Source organism: Galeopterus variegatus, unplaced genomic scaffold, assembly GCF_000696425.1.
Source record: "Galeopterus variegatus unplaced genomic scaffold, G_variegatus-3.0.2 Scaffold1568, whole genome shotgun sequence".
Taxonomy (NCBI): domain Eukaryota; kingdom Metazoa; phylum Chordata; class Mammalia; order Dermoptera; family Cynocephalidae; genus Galeopterus; species Galeopterus variegatus.
The window spans coordinates 243,141-265,092 of NW_007727679.1; the positions used below are offsets into that span (position 1 = coordinate 243,141).

The following is a 21,952-nucleotide window of genomic DNA, read 5'->3' on the forward strand; positions in this document are numbered from 1 at the left end:
TTGCTGGTCCCGGTCCAGTACGGGCGCGACACTGAGGGTTGCGATCCGTTGCCGGACACGAAAAAAGGAAAAAAAAAAAAAAAACCCTTTAAAAAGGTAAAAAATCACTTATTGCTCACCACAGGCCTTGTTTGATGTCCTCTGGTCTAGATGCTTTTACTTTAAAAGTGTGGTCAGTGAACCAGCATACTTGGTATCACCTGGAACTTTTAGAAATGCAGAATTATGACCCCCAAGCCAGACCAAATTTGCAATTTAAAGAGGTTCCCCAGGTGACTCATATAGATTTTTAAAGTTCTGGCAGATAACTCCACCCCCTACCCCCTAGTTTTATATAACTAGTTTGGGTATGGCCCAGGTATTGGGATTTATAAAATAGCCCCAGGTGATTCAAACGTGCAGTGAAGGTTGAGAATCACTGGCCGACCAGACCAAGGATTTGGCACTTACTCCTACATACATTTATATTCTTCCCATCATGATTGTAAATTTTTTTCCATTCCTTTCTACTAGCGGTCTCCAAAGAATCTAAAACAGCACTATGCACCTACTGGGTACTCAAGTTCTTTCTGATTTGACTTGAAGATCAACTGATTTCTAGTTAATTCATTACTGAATATTAAGTACTTAAAGTGTATTCTTGTAGATGAACTGGTAATACTTTGGTGCTTGTAGTCATTGTTTCAAAACAAATCCCTCCAAATATGTAGAGATTATACACAGAAAAACTTTTTATGCCTCTTCTGGGACCAATACTCACACTTCAATGTGCAATCAGCAAAAAAAAAAACACTTTATGTTTTTACAAGACATAACTGCGGTGGCTGTTATAAATGTTTCAAATTTTGGGCCGGCCCGGTGGCGCACTGGATAGTGCGCCGCTTGGGAAGCGCGGCGGCGCTCCCGCCCGAGGGTTCGGATCCCACATACAGACCGGTTCCCGCTCACTGGCTGAGCGAGGCGCGGGAGCAACACCGAGGGTTGCAATCCCGTTGCCGGTCCCCGGTCCGGTACGGGGGCAACACTGAGGGTTGCGATCCATTGCCGGACACGGAAAACAAAACAAAACAAAACAAAACAAAAAATGTTTCAAATTTGAAGTTCAAAAGATCTACAAATAGGTTTGTGTATACACACACACACACTTTTTGAAAATTTGGTTGGTAATTATAAAAATAGCCACATACCACCGAACTGTACACTTAAAACTGGTTAAGATGGTAAATATAGCATTATGTACATTTTACCACTATACATACATACATACATATATATATGTATATATAGACAGTTGGCTAGTACAGGGATCGATTCCTGGACCTTGGTGTTATCAGCATCATGTTCTAACCAACTGAGCTAACTGGCCAGCCCCAAAACCAATTTTTAAAAAATGGCCACCAATTCTGGTTATTTCTTCCATTAAGGGATCTATGCCCCCTCCCTTTGATCCTGGGTGAACTTTGGCTGTTTTGACTACCAGAGAGTATGGCAGAAGTTATGCTGTGTGATTTAAAAATTGCTTTATTTTGCTGAGTGTTATTTGTATCTGGCATGCATCTTGATAATGTTATTTCATTGTTAATTTACAATACAATATACATTTATTGGGGTAAAGATTTAATTTGTATTGACAGTCTAATTTTGTTTTCTACTCTACACAAACTTACCTACTATAGAATTTATAAGCATTAAAAAAAATCAGGTTATTTTATGCAGAAACTGTTGGTAGCATGTTAAATGTTTTAGTGATATTTGGAAAACTAGGGTTTCTAGAGGGGCTAGTAACATGTTTTTCCCACTTAAAATCATGCAACCTATGTGGCTTCCACTATTTAAATTTGCTCTCCAACATGTTTTAGAATGGGATAACAAAGGATGTGTTTGTCCTGGAGACTTCCAGAGCAGGACTGAAAAGCACTTTCTCATTCTTTGTTATGGCTGCATGCATGGTTATTAGCCCATTCCTCTCTTGATGAATATTTAGGTTGTGATCTTTTTCTCTTACCATAATGGTATAGTGAATAACTTTTGCAAGTATATGTTCCTAGAAATAGAATAATTGGGTCAAAGGGTATATATGTATTTGTAATTTGGAAGAAATTGCCAAATTGCCTTCCAAAGAAGTTGTAGAAACTTAAATTCCCACTGGCAAGATATTAGAATAACTTTTCCGGGCTGAGCTGGTGGCACACTCGGGAGAGTGCGGCGCTGGGAGCATGGTGGCGCTCCCGCTGCGGGTTCGGATCCTATATAGGGATGACTGGTGCGCTCACAGCATTCACTGGCTGAGCGCGGTGTGGCCGGTCTCAAAAAGGACAAAAAAAAAAAAAAAAGAATAACCTTTCCCATAACTTTGCAAACATTGTTATCAAATTTTAATTTTTGTCATTCTGACAAGTAAAAATGGAATCTCAGCATAGTTTTCATTTGCATTTTTCTTAGAATGAGTGAGGTCTTTTTTCTTTTCAGATTTTTGAAAGTCATTTGTATTTCTTTTTATGTAACCTATTACTTGTATTCTTTGCTTTCCTGTCTTTATTTTTTCTTTTACTTTATCTGTAGGAATTCTTTTTTTTTTTTTGACCGGTAAGGGGATCACAACCCTCGGCATGGTGTGGTCTGCACCACGCTCAGCCAGTGAGCGCACCGGCCATCCCTATATAGGATCTGAACCCAAGGCCTCGACGCTACCAGCACCGCACTCTCCCAAGTGAGCCACGGGGCCGGCCCATAGGAATTTTTTATATATTAGGGAAATTAGCCTTGTCTGTAAAATGTGCTATAATTATTTTTGTCAGCCATTTATCTTCTTGCCTATGGTAGCTTTTGCCATATAGAATTTTTATGTAGCCACATTTACCAAACTTATAGCTTTTAGGTTTTATGTTGAACTTGGAAAGACCTCCCATGCTGTCAATGTTAGTTAGTTCTTGGCTAGTTTTGGTTCAATAATTTTAAATGCTACTTTTATCATAAAGTAATTACCATGTTGAAATTATTTCTAGACTTTCTTATTGTATCTAATTGATCTGTTAATTTGCTGATACTATTTTTTTTTAAACACTGCTTTTATTATTGAGACTTTATAAAATGTTTTAACATCTGGTTGGGCTAATCCTCCTCATTACTCTTATTCTCATGATTTATCCTGGCTATTCTTATTTATTTTTCCGTATGATCTCCCCCCCGCCCAATTTTTCCACATAATCTTAACAAGATACTTGTCTGAAGTCTACATAAAATTATTTGACTCTGGGCCGGCCTGTGGCTCACTCAGTAGAGTGTGGTGCTGATAACACCAAGGCCACGGGTTCGGATCCTATATAGGGATGGCCGGTTTGCTCACTGGCTGAGCGTGGTGCTGACAACACCAAGCCAAGGGTTGAGATCCCCTTACCGGTCATCTTTAAAAAAAAAAAAAAAAAAAAAAAAAAAAAAAAAAAAAATTATTTGACTCTGTTTTAAATATAGGTCAAATCTCATTAAAATAAATATCATTGCAAATTAAGCTATTTGCATTTTATTTTGGGGGGTTCTTAAGTTTTATTCAAGAACTTATAAAAAATATTCCATATTAAATGAGTTTTAATCCTCATCTTCCTCCTCTTCTTCATCCTGGTTAACCTGGGAGTAACATTAATTCATAACTCTCTTTGCTGTTAGCAACTTCATGCAACCAATCATGTAGATTATTATTCTTCTTGAAATATTTTTTGGTGGGATATTTCAAATTCCTTTCGGAAAAAGGCACCTTGGAAATCACAGTGGTCTTGCTCTTGCTCCTTTCAATGGTTACAACTTGTCTACTGAGATTCCCAGCTTTTCCATTCATTTTGATTTTCTCTTGGAGAAACTGCTCAAAATTGGCAGCATCCATGATTCCATCTTCTAAAGAGTGGGTGCAGTCAAGGGCAAACTTTGGAACCTACTTCTTTTTTTTTTTGCCCCCCTTTGCCACAAGCTTTTTCATGGGCACCGTGGTGGTGGCAGAAGGCACTATTTGCATTTTAAAGTAATTATTATTGAGAAACATTTAGTATAATGAACATTTTCAAAGCACAAAATAATTTTATTGCATTTGTAATTTAAAAAAATCTAATTAGTTGTATAGATACCTGTGTAACCATAATAGCTAACACTTTTGGCACTCACAGGTATTGTGCTGGATAATTTATATAAACTGTCATTCAAACCTCCTGCCACTAGAAGAAGGTAGGTACTTTTACTATCCTCATTTGCAGGATGAGGAAATTGAGACTTTAAGACATTAAATATCTTGTCCAAGATCACACAGCTAGTGATAGAACCAGAATTCAAATCCAGACTTGCTTTACTCCAAAACCCATGTGTTTGGGACAGCTCGTGGCTCACTCGGAGAGTGTGGTGCTGATAACACCAAGGCCGTGGGTTCGGATCCCATATAGGGATGGCTGGTTTGCTCACTTCGGAGAGTGTGGTGCTGACAACACCAAGTCAAGGGTTAAGATCCCCTTATCAGTCATCTTTTAAACAAAACAAAACAAAACAAAAAAAACCATGTGTTTAATCATGACACTACATTGAGTTTTCTATACAGAAAGAAATATTTTCCTCAACTGGCAAAACAAAGGTAAACTATACCCACTACATCCATAAAACAAAATTCAGTTTGCTCAAGTTATTCACAAGCGTATTAGTCTGTTTCTGTAGTTTATAACAAAATACTATGGAACTGGGTGTTTTATAAAGAAAACAAAATTTATTGCTTACAGTTTCTGACGTTGGGAAGTCCATAGTCCTTCTGGTGGTGGTGACAGTGACCCAGGGGTCTCACATTGCAAGATAGCAAAGCAGAGAAAGCAGAGAGAGAGAGAGACAGACTCTCCTCTCTCTTGCTTTTAAAGCCCTCAGAATCATGCCCCTGACCACTATTTTTAATCCACTCCCTACTGCATGGTCCTACAATCCAATCAGCTTTTCAAGTCTGCACCTTTCAATTACCATAATAGGATTTTCCACCCTCTCAACAGTCACAGTGGGGGCTAAGTTTCTTTCTTTTTTTTTTTTTTTCCTTTTTCTTTTTTCGTGTCTGGCAACGGATCGCAACCCTCAGTGTCGCGCCCATACCAGACCGGGACCGGCAACGGGATTGCAACCCTCGGTGTTGTGCCCACACCTCGCTCAGCCAGTGAGCGGGAACCGGTCTGTATGTAGGATCCGAACCCTCGGCGGGAGCGCTGCCGCGCTCCCAAGCGGCGCACGGGGGCTAAGTTTCTAATACATAAAACTTGGGGGACACAATTCAAGCTTTAATGAGTTTTGGCGGGACATAATCCACTACAACAAGTATAGCAAAAGACTACAAAGGCAGAATAATAGATGTAATTCATGTTTTCGTGGGCTGGCTTCAGCTGCCCTCTGCCCTTCTAGGCCATTCCCTCTACTGGTAGGGCTTCACAGCCTGCAGACAGCCCCCCCAGACTCCTTTCCAGATAGCTTCCTGTTTGGTTCTGTCATTTCTTGCCACTGGCAAAAGAACAAGAAGGTTGGAGAAAGTGCAGAGCTGTTCCTTTTCTCTTTTGGTGGTGGCCTGGCAACAGTAGGAGTAGTTGAGGAGGACAAGAGCAGCTCAGGGCAGCAGCATCAGGGGTGGAATGCCCTGGGATTCTGAGTGTGGTGGTAGCAGTGGCAGCCAATGTGGGCTCGGGGCTCCAACCCAGGGGTAGGGGCAGCTCCTGATATCTGGCTGATGGCCCTTCCCTTTTTTCTAGCTCCCCCTCCATCTCCCTTTTGCTCTTTTGGTCCTTTTAACACCTTTAAAACCAAGCCCTGGCATTAAATCATTCTCAGCTTGGCATATCCAGAGTGGCTTCTATTTTTCTGACTGGCCCCTGACTGATACACTCTGCAACTAAATATAAATATTTACTTAGAGTAACATTAAAATGATTGATATTCATGTTTTTTTATAGGGAAGAAAGAAGACATAAGTAGTTGCTTTTCTTGAGGGGGAGAACAAACTATTTTTGCATTTTGTTTCCTTCATCTGCGGCACAAGAAATTGACAGTCTCTATAAGTTATGTAACTGCCACTTAAAATATTTATTAATTCGGGACATGAGTTCTTTATGGGGCAATTATGTTAAAATTAAATGTTTTATTTAATTACTGGTGAGATGACATTTGACAAACAGCTGTACCACACAGATTACACAATATAAAAACTGTAATAAACATAGCTTAATAGCAGACTCCAAACTTCTTGTCCTTCTTGAAAAAAGGTTCGATGATTTACTATAATCCACTAAGAAACATCTAAATGGGAAGAAACACAGAAGCATTTTTTATGAGTGTCACTTAGTTTTTAAAATAGAAAATGGTCAGATAAACTGTAGAACTTAAGACTTAACTGTAGTGATAAAAATCTACATATAAAATTATTTAAGATAGAAACAAATTCATCTTAAGGACCACAAGTTTGTCTCCTGAATCAACATTCTCCCTTTTTGAAAAAAGTAATCTCATGCTATTGAGCACAACCAATTGGAAGTGAACATGAGAAGTTATTAATGGGAATGAACAAAATACAGGCTTACTTTAATATGCCTGATCTGGATCAAAGGAGGAAAAAAACCAATACTTGGGTTTACTAAAACATAATCAAAGTAAAAATTTTGCCTTATATTTAAGTTCAAAATAGAAGTGAAAAGTAATTTACGTACATATTTTATATACAAAAAAATTTGGAAGGATATACAGCAAAATGTTAACAGTGATCCTTTCTCTGGGTAGTCAGATTTTAGGTGATCAGTTTCATTTTTTTCTTTTTTTTTTTCTGCTCTTTCATATTTTTTTTTTCTGTAGTGAACATGTATGTCTCAGGTAATTAAAAAAGGAAGAAAGTAAAAACAATTAATACCCAAGCATGACAGTAATTAATACCTTTTAAAATTTAGTTTTTCACTTTCTTCAATATTAAAAACATCACCATGTTGAAGGGATACCTGCACTCCCATGTTCATCGCAGCTGTGTTTACAATAGCCAAGATATGGAACCAACCTAAATGTCTGTCGATGGACGACTGGATCAGGAAAATATGGTATATATACACCATGGAATACTACTCAACCATAAAAAAGAATGAAATTCTCCCATTTGTAACAACATGGATGAGCTTGGAGAAACTAATCTTGAGTAAAATAAGCAAAGCACAGAGGATAAATACCACATGTACTCACTCATAAGTGGGAGCTAAGAGAGAAAGAAGGAAGGAAAGACCACAGTAGTGCACTGGACTTGCAGAGGGAGAGAGCATACCTAGGGACACAAAGTGGAGTGGAGGAAAGGGGGCTGGGGAGGGAGGTTGGGGGTAACTGGGTGGGGGACATGGGGTATAATCGCAATTTGTGGTAATGGACATGCTGTCAGTATGGATATGGCCATCAGATTTTGGGCAGGAGTAGAGACAATCAGCTTTGTATCTTAGGAATATTCATAAGCAAAAAAAAAAAAAAGGCATAAGACAAAGCCTAGAAGGAAATATCACAAGATAACAATGGTTAATTGACTCAGCCTACTAAGTGCCAGAGCTAGGACTCTAACCCGGGTTTCTGGGTGGAAAGAATGTGGGTGAGTTGTTACAGAATGGGGCTGGCCCGTGGCTCACTCGGGAGAGTGTGGTGCTGATAACACCAAGGCCGCGGGTTCGGATCCCATATAGGGATGGCCAGTTTGCTCACTGGGCGAGCGTGGTGCTGACAATACCAAGTCAAGGGTTAAGATGCCCTTACCAGTCATCTTCTTTTAAAAAAAGAAATTGCATGTGATAATAAATGCCTAAATATTTTGAAGAGTTTAAAGCCATCAGAGGATTGTTATTGTGACATGAGCAGAGAGAACCTAGAGAAGTCATTGCTGTTATCTGCGCAAGTACTTTACCATGGATTATAATCAAATAAAGTTAGTTAATGTAAACAACAACAACAACAACAAAACATTTTATGAGGAATCACAATGCTGGAAAGCATCCAAGAGAACATGTGGTCCAGATCTGAAGGCTATAGCCCACACAGGTTAAACAATCTGCCAATTTGCTACTTAGTGACAGAGCTGAGATGAGAACCATGCTCTCTTGATTTCTGATTTAGGACTCTAATGCAAAAAGTAAGATATAAAAATATATGCAGTCACACATAAATATATATTTATCTCCACAACACCAGAAAAGGTTGGGTCAATTTAAAGACCCTAGAAATATGATGGTGTCAGGTTAGAACCTAAGTAACTACCAGCCAGCTTTACCTTCAGAATTTCACAGGGAGCGGCATCTGGCGGTACAGGTTTCCCGCAATGCTTTGAATATTCAGTTATCAAGACTGAAGCTTCATCTAAACTATGGAATCAAAAAGAAAAAGAGGGGCATGAGGAAGCTTTTGGGGTGATAAATATGTTTGCTCTCTTGATTGTGGTGACAGCTTCACAGGTATATATATGTGTCAAAGTTTATCAAATTGCATACTTCAAATATGTTCAGATAATTATATGTATCAAATATACTTCAAAAAATAATACTTATTCATAAATGACAGTATGCAATGATGGCTGGATCACAAGTGATAAACAAGCAGAGAGAAATCCTTGGTGTGCTAATAAGAAAGGGATACCTCTCACTCAAGTGGCTGCACAGTTAGACCAAATGGGAGGATGGATCCAGCAAATACTGTGATCCTGACTGAATGTTCCCTTTCTTTAGTGTCAGCCCATTTTTTCCTTCTCCTTTTCACTTTCCATGTCTGTGCCCAGCTCTGTCCCAAGAAGCTTACTGTTTGTTAACTTGTGGGTGCTAGAAAATTAGATAATCAAGCTTAGCAAAAATTATGTGTTACATAAAGCCATCAACATTTTGAGCAAGTATCCAAGGATTAAAGTTTTAATTTAGGGTTTAGAGCAGGACTGTGAGACACCTATTTTGGGGATTCAGACAGCCTGTTTAACTGTCTGATTCCAAATCCGTGTTCCAAGGTATTGGGTTAACAAGATAACTAACTACTGGGTATGTGCAGTATAGTTATCCCCCTTATCCATGGGGGACACATTCCAAGTCCCCTAGTAGATGCCTGAAATCACAGAGAGTACCAAACACAGTACTCATATATACTGTGCTTTTTCCTACACATACATTACCTATAATAAAGTTTAATTTATAAATTAGACACAGTAAGAGAGTAACAATAACTAACACTAAAATAGAACAATTATAACAATATACTGTGGTAAAAGTTATGTGAATGTTGTCCCACTCTTAAAATATCTTAATATTGTCAGACCATGGTTACAGAAACTGTGGAATGTGAAACTGCAGATAAAGGAGACTACTATAACACTATAACTTAATTTGAAGTTTTTAATTACAACCAAATAGCTCTACAATTGTTTGAGATTTGTCTCCAAAATAAGATAAATTTTAAGGAAATTCTATAGTAAGTTTTTTTTTTTTTATATTAACTTACCTTAAATCATTTGCCAAATAGTTTACTAGTTCAGTGATGTTGTTGGTACTTATCATGTGCAATTTCAACAGTTGAAAGTATTTTGTCTTTGCCAAAATCCCAAACTCCTTCTTATTTATGATATTATCCAGAACCAGACTTCTAATCTATAGAATGACAGGTATCATTATATTAAAAATGTGTTAAATTCACGTCCTTATACTTAATACCCAAACATTTCTGACAATCAGAAGTTGAATTATCATTGTATTGTGACGTTTTGAGGGGTAGACAGGGGGAAGGGTGACTGCTTTGGCCCATTTAACTATGCAGTAAATAAAAAATAAATAAATTGTTATTTAGCACTTTGGGACTATTTATTTTATTTTTATTTATTTATTTATTTATTTTGTCTTTTTTCGTGTCCGGCAACGGATCGCAACCCTCAGTGTCGCGCCCGTACCGGACCGGGACCAGCAACAGGATCGCAACACTCGGCGCTGCACCCGCACCTCGCTCAGCCAGTGAGCGGGAACCGGTCTGTATGTGGGATCCGAACCCTCGGAGGGGCCACCGGGCCGGCCGTTTGGGACTATTTATGAGGAAGAAAATCTGTTTGTAATTACAAATACTTATGGCTACAAATTTTCCACCAAGTACAGTAGTAAAGCAGCCAATTTAAAAAACAGAAACAAAAAACCAACAAATGTTTTTTGCCTTTTAAAACATTTACTGAGGTTTTAATAAATGCAAGGTAATTTTATATATTAACAAACAGCTAGAGATAGTTATTTCCAGCTTAATTTTCATTTTGGGAAATGATTACCTTCTAGTATCAAATTTTTCATAGCAAAAAGGAGATGAAATTGGCTCTTACTTGATGTGAAAATCCTGCTAACTGGCCAGTATTCATATGCTCTTCCAATTGCTGTAAAATGATCTGAGGACTGCATGAGCCCAGAAAGTTCTAGAAAAAATTAAAACACAATTAATGGAAAAGTATTATTATTACTAATTTCTGTCATGTCTGGAAGGTTTTCATTTTGAAATTTGAAATATCTTAAAGAATTATAAGAAAAAACACTTCTACCAACAAAAGAATATTGGAATAAGGGGAAAAAAGCACTTTACAAATAATTATTCCAATAGCAAGATTTGTTTACCAGACATTTTTGTCATTCTAAGTGCCAAAAGGAATCTATTTAAATACTGAAACATATTTAAATTGCATGAAGGGATGAGTTTATGAATAATTTAAAAAGAAAAGAAAAGTCAAAGACAAGCACAGATGGCTTTGAAAAACTGCAATTAATAGACCAAATGACAAATAAAAAATACACAAATACATTTATATAGATCTCTGTCTACTGGCTTATCTACTTGTGGGGGAAATAACTGTAAAACATTTCAAAATGCTTTGTTCTATTTGTTCTATATCATAAAGGAAATGAGAGTTATTTTTATAAGTTCTGTCCTCAAAATGCTCATGGCACCTTTTGTTAGGCACCCACACATAAAATCTGACTCCCTCATCTCCCACATCCAGTTGCTAAGTCAGGCTGCCTTCCTCATCGCCTTCTCCATCTTGCTCAGTTTCATTACCACCATCCTACCTTGGATGCTTATCTCCTCAAGCTTTCCCTGTCTTCCTACAAGATTGTTATGTATGGATCAAGTAAGATGAATTCTATTCAACTGCAAATGTTTCCCAAGAGTCTCCCTTCTTGCCACCTCTTTCCACTGATCAAGCCTACAGGGGTTAACGTATTATTCCTCCTAAAATACTGCCTTCATCATTTCCCTTTATTCTAAGAAAATCAATTGTTCCCCATTGATAAAGAATAAGGTCCAAACCCCTTTTATGACATCTCTCAGTTGTACCTCAGTCTATCTTTCTAAACCCCTATACAAACCTTTTACCTCCCCCATACTGATGTACTAATGATTTGCAGGTTTGGTGAAAGGAAAATGCAGCCTTTGCAAGGGGTGTGCAATATGAGACCTTCTGTTTCATTGGCAGCCCCAGAGGAATAATGTGCAAGATACCTTAATTTGTTGGTGTCTTTTTTCTGAGTGGGGCATGAGCATTAGACAAGCTAACGCAAAAGCTGGAAGCTCTAACTGGACATATTGCCTGGCGATTCCGATCATGTCGAGATCATCTGAAACTGGACATCTTTGAGAGAGCACAGTAATTAGTCAATTAGTTAATAACCTGTCAGAATTCTTTCTAGCTTTCCATAGCTGTTACCTGTCCAGGCTTTCAATAATTTTAAACACTAAAGTGTTGGTACATAATACACGCTTATTAATAAGTGACTCAAGTCTCTGATGGTATTCTACATGGAATATAAAACCTACTTACAGGAATATAGACTACTGTTGGCTACCATGATTATGTCTAGAAGCCTACAGATGCCTAAAATTAAATTCTCAGAAGACTCGAAATCTACAAGACAACACTGTATGAGTTAGGGTAGTCACAAAAGGTACTCTATACTTAAAATACCATCAGGTACTAATTTTAGAGTTTATTAAATATCAGTTTACTAGTTGCACCACAAATGAAAAGTACACACTATAAAAATGAGATATGTTATTATAAAAACAAGTGTTATTTCTCAATAAACAAATGCTCATAAGAGATATCTATCAGAAAGGAATTTTATAAGCAACGAATTTTATTTTTTTGATAGGAAAACAAATATTTTACTTACTCAAGGACAGTGATGAGACTCTCACAACAAGCTGATAACTGACCGGGACTTAAAGGACAAGAGGCTGAAGATAAAAAACAACAATGATATACACACATACACATATACTCAACTAAAACTAAGCTACTGTCTATGTTTCAGAGGAGAGAGAAATACCTGAAAGTAGTGGTATCTGGATCACACGCTGCCAAGTTTTGCTAAAGTAGGGAACCTGTGAAAATAAGTCCATTAAAGAATTCATGTTTAGGATATTACAAGCTCTATTTTGCATTTACAAACTGTACATTTAAAGCTTATATTCTACTCTTTTTTTTTTTTTTGGTGGCTGGCTGGTACTGGGATCTGAACCCTTCATCTTGGTGTTATCAACACTGCGCTCTAACCGAGCTAACCTGCCAGCCCTTATATTCTAGCTGCTAAGACCAAAATCATAAATCGACATCTTCCTGTTTGAGATGATTAAGATTCTAGGATAATTTTCTTCATAAGTATACATTTTAGGATCTTATTATACAGTCCTGGATGACTCATTATTGTTCCACCTGGCAAAAAGTGTCAGAACCCAACTCAGAAAACAAAATTAACATTAAGCCTATTACATGCCAGACACTGTGCCAAGGCCATAGGAAAGGGAAGGGGACAAGAGGAAGCATTTCAAGAAAATAAATAAGGAAAGAACATAAACTTCCATCAATAGAGGAAAAGTTAAATAACTTCTCACATATTTTACTCTAGATTACAGAGAATAATTGAGAATTAAAAATAATGAGATACCTCAAAAGGCTGAACATACAGTAACCATTAAGACCCAACAATCCCACTCGTAGGTATATATTCAACAGAAATGAAAACATGTCCACGCAAAAACTTGTACACAACATTCACAGCAGCATTATTCATAATAACCAAAAAGTGGAAACACAAATGTATCAACTGATGAATGGATACATACAATGTGGTATTTCCATACAATAAAACATTACTTGGCAATAAAAAGAAATGAACTTCTGATACATGCTATAATGTAGCATTATGCTAAGCGAAAGAAGCCAGATACAATAGGCCACATATTGTATGACTCCATTGATATGAAATATCCAGAACAGGCAAATCCACAGATAAAAAGTACATTAGTGGCTGCTGGAGCTGAGGGGAGGGGAGAATAGGCAACGATTGCTAATGAGTTTGAGGTTTCTTTTTGGGGTGAGGAAAATGTTACGGAGTTAGATAATGATAATGGTTGGACAACCTTGTGAACATACTAAGAACCATTTAATAGTACACTTTAAAAGGGTGATTTTTACATGTGAATTATATCTCAATAAAAAAGAGATAGAGCTATACATCCTGATATGGAACAATCTCCCAGATACCATTTTTATGTAAAAAAAAAAAAAACCCAAAAAACCCCCCAAAAAACACTTTGTCTAGAATGTGACTGCATTTATGTGTACAAAAATGTATTTATGTACACACATGCATATGTGCTTTTATAAGACTAGGAAAGTTCTAGAAGGATACAAAAGAAAAACAGTGGATACCTCTGGGGAGAAAATTATGAAGGAAAATAGTAAAGGAGGTCTGCATGTTTTACTCAGCATATTTCTATATTGTTCTGATTTATTAAACTAAGAATAAATCATAAATTTCTAGATAATATATATTATCATGATTATGTGGGTGCACAGCTTGTGAAATTTAGAAAAGATGAATAAGACACAGTTTCTGACTTTACAGATCTTCAAAGTCTATGAGGGGGTAGTCCAACACGTGATTAAAATAAATTATATTGTGACAAATGTCAGAGTAGAGCCCAAGAATTTTGAGAACATAAATGAAGATGTGACTTATTAGGCCTGGAGAACTCAGAAAAGTGACATCTTTGAGGAGGTGACATGTGAGTTGAGTATTTCAGGCCCAGGCCTGAAATCATCCTGTAGCCAACCTGTTCTGTTCTTTACTCAGGAGCAGGCAGCTTAATGCAGTGTATCCAGCAGTCACAAGGCCAGCAAGTATAAAGATTAAATTCAATAAAATTTACTTTAAGAAGCTACTTACCTGCCATAAAGAGTGGACACTAGAAATGGCTGTTAAAACTTTCCTTAGATAAGGAATCTGTAAAAAAAAAATTAACATAAAAAAGTTCTAAAGACCACCAAAATGGAAAATTTCATCATGAAATACTAGATTCTTAAAGTTTCAAAAGGAGTATCAGTAAAAATTTATCTTCCATGAGAACTGTCAGAGAATATTCACTTACAAATTCATAAATATCAAAAAAGTCCAGGGAACCTTCCATCTGTTTCCAGTGCAACTTATGGCATTTTTGAATTTGCACTTTCTCTGGCCTAACACCAGGTTTTTTTAAGTCTGGCAGGGACCCAATGAGAGCGAATGTGTTTTCAGCATACACTTGTTCAGTAACAAGTGTCAATGCAAAATGTTTAGGGGATGTTGTACAAAAGCTTTAAAATATATTCAGTCTAGGGCACAGAGTCTTACTCACCATATTGAAGCCCAGAAGCTTTTGCAAGAGCCCATTCCAAAGCTGCAGGTCATAGATTTTGTATTCTAAACAAAGCTCTGTCACTAATCTCACTGTCTGAAGCCAAAAAGGAAAAAAAAAAAAGAAAATCATGCTGCTCAAGACCCCAATAAATCAAACCATCTTTGGAAAAGGCAAGGTAGTCTAACACAAAATATGTCTACAAATGTCCGCTGCCTAATTTCACGAAGGCCCCATCTTTCTAACGGAAGAAACAAAGAGATTCTTCCTTTTCTTGCCACCAGGGACTCACAAACAGCACCTCAGCCTTCTCCCCCTTTCCTTCTTCTAAGAATGGTTTGCCTGTTGGCCCCATACTCTTCCTGCCCTGGGCTCCGACTGCCTCCAGATTAAATTCCCACAGGAAACTAGGAGAAAGAGAAACGATACCCCTCCCTACAGAGGGACAGATGGTCTCTTCTCTCTGCCTGGATGAGGACAGACAGGCCATGGAAGGGATTGTACAAGTGCTCTCTCTTATTGGTAGGAATGACTTTAACCCACAGGCTTTAAGAAAGGGAGGTAACAGGGCCTTCCAAGTTGCCTTATCCATTCACATGCCAGGACAGGAAAGTAGAAAAGGTCTCAGAGCAGTAGACTTATTTGGGTATAAAGAGTTTCTCTGCTTTTGGCTTTCAGGAATCTGGATGATGGCAGGAAACTGAATAAACAGCCAGCACATGAGAAAAAGCCCCTACCACCTGGAGGACTCAGTGTACATACCATGGGCTCGTGGCTGTGGTTTTTCCACAGACCTTTAATCATTCCTTCTTTAGGACTGTTGCAAAACAATTCGTATGTGATGGGGATATTCAAAATCTCAAATGACGCCAGAAAAGTTATACATTTCAAGTAAGATCTGGAAAATAGAGGCATTTATAGGAATCATTCTCACGGGCCACATTTATATTTACTAAAAGCCACCATGTGGAAATATAAGGCCAGTTTATTTCTTAACAAACAGTTCTTAGAAACTATGAAGTCCTTGGAAGCACACTGTTTGTTTTCAAATGTCCATTTTGGGCTTCTAAATATATTCACTGAATATAATATTAGATAGAAATCGATTTGAGCAAGATGAAGAGAATATTCAGTTTCAAGTCTCCAAGAAACGACGGAAACAAGATGTTCTTAAAGGTGTATTTCCTCTTTGCCAAAATGTCAAGGATATCCAAGGCAACAGAAATACATTTACACAGCTACTCTAATGTATTCTTTAAAAGATTTTTTAAAAAATTTACACATTTTTGGGCCGGCCCGGTGGCGCACTGCTACAGTGCGCCGCTTGGGAGCATGGTGGCGCTCCCGCTGAGGGTTCGGATCCCACATACAGACCAGTTCCTGCTCACTGGCTGAGCGAGGTGCGGGCGCAGCACCGAGGGTTGTGATCCCGTTGCCAGTCCTGGTCCGTTACGGGCGCGACACTGAGGGTACACTACATAGCTATTATTCTTGTTTAAACAATCAAATGTCTTTTGAAAATATTTAAATGATAAATATCATATATTTACCTGCATAGTAACCGTTTAAGATATCACATTTTTGGGCCGGCCCGGTGGCGCACTGCTACAGTGCGCCGCTTGGGAGCATGGTGGCGCTCCCGCTGAGGGTTCGGATCCCACATACAGACCAGTTCCTGCTCACTGGCTGAGCGAGGTGCGGGCGCAGCACCGAGGTTTGCGATCCCGTTGCCGGTCCCGGTCCGGTACGGGCGCGACACTGAGGGTTGCGATCCGTTGCCGGACACGAAAAAAGACAAAAAGGAAAAAAAAAAAATTTTACACATTTTAATTATACATACTTATGGGGTACAATCTGATGTTTTGATACATATATATCTTGTATAATAATCAGGTTATGGTAGTTAATGTATCAATCACCTCATGCATTTATCATTTCTTTGTGGCAAGAACACTGAAAAGCCTCTCCTCTAGCTGCTATGTAATATACAACTTAACTGTTAACTATAGTTACCCTACTGTGCAATAGAACACCAGAACTTATTCCTCCTATCTAATCGAATTTTGTACCCATTGGCCAACCTCTCCCTGTTTTCCCTCCCCTGTACCCCCTGCTAATGCACTCTTATGAATTAAGGGGCTTAAAAGATACAGTTCCAAAAAGTGACATTTCCTGTTTCTTAATACAATAAAAAAGTTCTACTTACTTCACTTCTTCAATGGGCTTTTTAAAGAGAGATTCTATAGTTTCCTTGTCAGCCAAATAGAAGAGACACTGAAGAGCTCGTGTTTTGTGGGCAAAAGTTAACCGATGCATACCGAGTGTCTGTAAAACCGAGACAGGTTTGGAGAGTGGCACATCTGCACACTGTAGTTGGGTAAATGAGTTTCAACTTAGGTAACATAAGCAACATAATTTAGAAAAAAATTAAAGTCAATCTCTGCCCTTAAGGAATGCACAGTGTAGAACAGTGGTTTTCAACGTGCTGTACAGACAGACCCTGGAGGGTCTCTCTGAGATGCTTTCAGGAGGGAAACGGTCAAAACCATTTTCACAATGATTTATACCGTGGTGCTATTTGCACTGATGGTACATAAGTGCTGGTGAGTGAAAGTGCTAGCAGAATCGAGACCCCACTGTCGCAGTAGCCATTTATTCATGGGTATGCACTTGAAGTATGGAAAAAAGCAAAGACAACTTTCGCTAAGAATGTTCTTAATGAAGCAGTTGAGGTTTAATTTTATTAAATTTTATTAAACTTCAACTCTTGAATATATATCATATTAATACAAATTCATATTTGAATACATGTTAACATTAATTAACACATAGTCATTAATATTCTGTATGGCAAAATGGGAAGTACACATAAAGCATACTGCAGTACAATGGTGTTTTCAAGGAAAAGCACTTATACAGCTAAGCTGTGAGCTAGCCACTTTTGGTAGAAAACCATTTTTCCTCAAAAGAATGGCTAAAAGACAAACTAATAATATGCAAAGAAAAAAAGGGGTTTTTTGTTTCTTCCTGTCATGGACTTAAAATCAGCATCTTAGACTTTCTCCCTTTCTTTCTTCTCTCCAAGAACCACTTGCCTACTGGCTCCCCACCCTTTCTCTCCCTCTGCACCAGCTGCCTCAGTGGAACATTTCCATATGCAAAGCCTGAAGGCCAAAGAGGTCCTGTTGTCTTTACAGAAACTGAAAATTTAGTCTAGCCATAGTTTAGTGGGTAGACTAGAGCAAGCAGCCAGATTATGCAGGGCCTTGAGGCTATGGGGAGAGCTTTTCTCAGCAATCAGGCCCACTGGTATTAAGAATGTTGATTGACCAGGGAGTTAATTACTGTGAATGAAGATAACCTGTGGGAATTGCCAACAGGTGCTACACAGCTGTTACAGACGCCAGCACTAAATGGAGCCTGGTGGACAGGACAATCTTTGTTTATAAAGTTAGATGCATTTTGAATATGTATGTAAGTGGACATTATCTGAATCATCCGTTAATGAAATCAAGCATGGTAAATACATAAGGAAAAAAGGTTAAGCTGAGATGCACAGATGAGTTTTGATTAAGTTTCTAGAGCTTACAGTTGTAGCTGATGTTGCAAATACAAACAGCATTCTTGAACTATAATCAATCGGACGAGACAGAAGGAGATACAGCACTCTGGAAAAAAAATTTTTAATTACATTATTTTTTAATTCAGTAATAGATTACCAAAACAATAGGCCTATGTTTCTTTCAGAGAAAACGTCATTAAATATCCCAAATATAGGTCAGAAGGATTATGGGCCAATGATATTTGTTTCCCTTAAAGGATGTTTAATCTTTTATTGAGTTCCTTCATAGCTAAAGAGGATAGTATACACAATAAACGCCAGGCCTCAGTCTCCTCACCTATAAAGTAGCTAGTCAACTCTGATACTTTAAATTCTATCTAATAAATTGATACAAACCATAGCTGTAAAGTTCACTGAATGCTATACATGGGAGATTCTGTGCTTTATACCCAGGATCTTCTTAGTGGCACATTTCAATCTCCAGATTCAGGGCTGGCTGGCCCCCTCCAGGGAAGGGCAACATGGATCCAGTGGACTGGAGGAGGGAATGGGGGAGCTTTCAGTGGGAAAAGGCAGGAAGGTATGGACTTTGCACAAAGCATGCTTTTGGGATTTCCTTTTTTTCTTCCTTTTGAATTCCTTCCTTTTCCTTTTGAATTGCTTCCCTCTACTTCCCATGTGGCTGGTTCAGTATGACACTACCTCTTGCTTGGACAAAGGCACACCTACCTGCCCTTAAAAGACTAAGCAAGGACAAGATGGTGGTCCAGAGGGAAGGATGGCATGGAGCAGGTGGTTAGGCCAGCTCTGCTCCAGACCAGGAGGAATTCTTTTCTTGGGTTTGTCTTTCCATATCTTTGCTCACTATCAGATCTCCAGGGCTGAGGGAGGGTGTGGGCCTCACCAGCCGCTTGACCTACTTTTGGTCTAGGCCAGGAATGGTGAAACGCTGGCACGCGTGCCACCACGCCCTCTCCTGTGCCTTGCCAAGCATCATTAATGGATTACCACATTCTTCTGATTTGGGCCCAGATACATTCTTCTCAAGAGAGCAAGCCATGACCAATCAGACTCAGCACATTAGATGAAGCCAACATGCCTTTCTTGGTCTGCCTTAGGCTAGAAGGGTAAAAGGAATCCAGTGGGCCATATCTGGGTTACCAGTGTGAGAGAACATATAGGAATCTGGGGCCAAAGTCCTAGCTAATAAAAGAGTTTTCCTTTGTTTGAGATGCATTCTCTGCTAGAGGTGTTCTAGGAACCCTCAACATTCATAGGAGCTCATGGAGGGTTCAGAAATTCTGGATCTTGGCTGTCTCTAATTTTTTTCCACTGGAGATACTTATAGCCATATATCAATGAATTGATTCTTCTCAAGAGACTGACTCACCAGATTATAGCAAAAAAGTCTTTTAAAAACCAACCTCTAAAAATGTTACTGGTGAGATTCCTACTGGGCATCAAGATATAGGCAAATGTGAGTAAAGGAAAAGAGTACCTTCGTAGTGCTTCATCTTCCTGAAGTTCAAATAATTCTGATGGTTTCTTTGAAAAAGTAGAAAAAAAGTCAAAAAGTGAAGAAAGTTTGTGACTATACAAACTTTCATCTTATGAAAATTTATTAGATGAAAAACCCAATATATAAAATTATGTTTACATAGAAGAACTTACAATGCAAATAATTACTTTATGAAAAGATTTTTGCTTAAATGATGGGTTTACTCACATTCATTCACTCAAAAAATATTTACTGAGCACTTACTATGTGTCAGGCATAATTCTAAGAACATGGGCTACCTGAGCATCGAAACAAACAGTCCAGTCTTCCTGGAGCTACATTCGTTGGATAATTTTTATCTTATTTTACTTTTGGTGGTTGGCCAGTATGGGGAACCGAACCCTTGTTACAAGGTGGCACTCAAACCAACTGAGCTAACTGGCCAGCCCTGGATAACTTTTAAAAGGAAAGGATTCCATCAATTTTAAATGTCATTTAGTAATTCAGTATATATTTACTGGGATTTACAAAGCACTGTGCTAGGTGCTATTTATAGACATAGTTCCTGGCCTCAAGGAACTTTTAATTTTAGCACATTGGACTTATGTATAAGTTAAGACATCTGTAAATGCTGATTTCTAAGAGTCATCCAGAGATTCCATGTGGCCGAGATCCACTTCTAACCCCTGTTTCCACTGAAGCACAGCCCTTGCTCTTGGTAAACATTTAAGAAATGTTTGTGCCAAGTCATATAAAAACCACTGATTAAAAACCTAATGTCATGTTAGTAATACTATTTGTTTACAAATAGATTTTTTTCCCAAGGATATCTGCCTAGGTGGATATAAAAATTATAGAATCTACATATTGAATTCTGCCTGAAAATTCAGAAGAAACTGCAGAAAATTCTTGATTTGGATTGCTGAATCCTATCATAAATTGTAGATGTTAATGATACTATTTTTAAAATACTGACATGATGTGCCTCCTGGTGTTATTCATTGAAAAGAACATGTCAGCTATATATTACTGCTGCCAAAAACATATACCCTAAATCGAATCATAGGAAACATCAGCAAACCCAGGAGACATCTTACAAACCAATTGGCCAGCATCCTTCAAAAACGTCAATGTTCCTTCACAGTTTAGGAGCTGTGTTCCTAAAAACAGTTTCAAATAAGAATCATCAACAGATACTAAACTGGGGACTGTGTGTGTGGTGTGGGGAGGAGTTTTGAAGCAATACAGCAGGATGTTGTACAGGAAGTTGTATGGCCTCAAAATATTTCCCCCGATAATTACAAAAGGAAAAACAGTAATTATGTAGCAGAGAAACAGACAATACCTTAACCAAGTTATCTAAATAAATATCATCTGTAAGGGGAAAAAGACATCATCTGCCTCCAAATGTCACACTCAGAGGACATGATATCATTTATGTAGTATGACACCAAAAATACATAATCTGAATCTTCTCATGAGGAAATATTAGGCAAACCCAAACTGAGGGGCAGTTCATTAAATAACTGGCCTACACTCTTCAAAAATGTCAATGTCAGGGCTGGCTCACTTGGGAGAGTGTGGTGCTGGTAACACCTAGGCCATGGGTTCGGATCCCATATAGGGATGGCTGGTTTGCTCACTGGGTGAGCGTGGTGCTGACAACACCAAGTCAAGGGTTAAGATCCCCTCACCAGTCATCTTTATATGGGGGGGGAAGTCAGTGTCATGAAAGATGAGGAAAAGTCATGGAATTTTCTAGATTAAAACAGAGACACAATAAATAAAAGCAAAACATAATGCTGGACTAGATCCTGGGGGAAAACTGCTATAAAGAACATTATTGGGACAATTGGTTAAATAGCAAGGTGGATCACAGATTCAAGTATTGTATCAATATTAAATCTGTTGATTTTGATAATTATACTGTGGCTAAGCAAGGGAAAATCTTTGTTCTTAGGAAATACACACTTAAATATTAAGGGTTTGTGGTGGATCACAGATTCAAGTATTGTATCAATATTAAATCTGTTGATTTTGATAATTATACTGTGGCTAAGCAAGGGAAAATCTTTGTTCTTAGGAAATACACACTTAAATATTAAGGGTTTGTAAAGGAGCATGATGTGCAATTTACTCTCAAAGTGTTCAGAAAAATATTTTGAGTATATATAACAAAGAGAAAGTGATGAAGCAAATAC

General features: G+C 38.1%; 1 protein-coding gene and 1 pseudogene across 1 annotated transcript in view; both read right to left on the minus strand.

Moving 5' to 3' along the window:
- Positions 1-3,585: 3,585 nt before the first annotated feature.
- Positions 3,586-3,970, minus strand: LOC103594488 (annotated as a pseudogene).
- A 2,087-nt stretch (positions 3,971-6,057) lies between these two features.
- Positions 6,058-21,952, minus strand: part of KNTC1 (kinetochore associated 1) — a 77,844-nt gene continuing 61,949 nt past the window's right edge. The window contains exons 51-63 of the mRNA XM_008577708.1: positions 19,752-19,798; positions 18,281-18,359; positions 16,898-17,016; positions 15,454-15,589; positions 14,692-14,787; positions 14,244-14,300; positions 12,342-12,396; positions 12,186-12,249; positions 11,515-11,644; positions 10,346-10,435; positions 9,490-9,635; positions 8,282-8,372; positions 6,058-6,294 (exon numbers count right to left, since the gene is read on the minus strand). Coding sequence (XP_008575930.1) covers positions 6,274-6,294; positions 8,282-8,372; positions 9,490-9,635; positions 10,346-10,435; positions 11,515-11,644; positions 12,186-12,249; positions 12,342-12,396; positions 14,244-14,300; positions 14,692-14,787; positions 15,454-15,589; positions 16,898-17,016; positions 18,281-18,359; positions 19,752-19,798 — 1,131 coding nt within the window. The 3' untranslated portion in view covers positions 6,058-6,273. The remainder of the gene's footprint in view (positions 6,295-8,281; positions 8,373-9,489; positions 9,636-10,345; positions 10,436-11,514; positions 11,645-12,185; positions 12,250-12,341; positions 12,397-14,243; positions 14,301-14,691; positions 14,788-15,453; positions 15,590-16,897; positions 17,017-18,280; positions 18,360-19,751; positions 19,799-21,952) is intronic.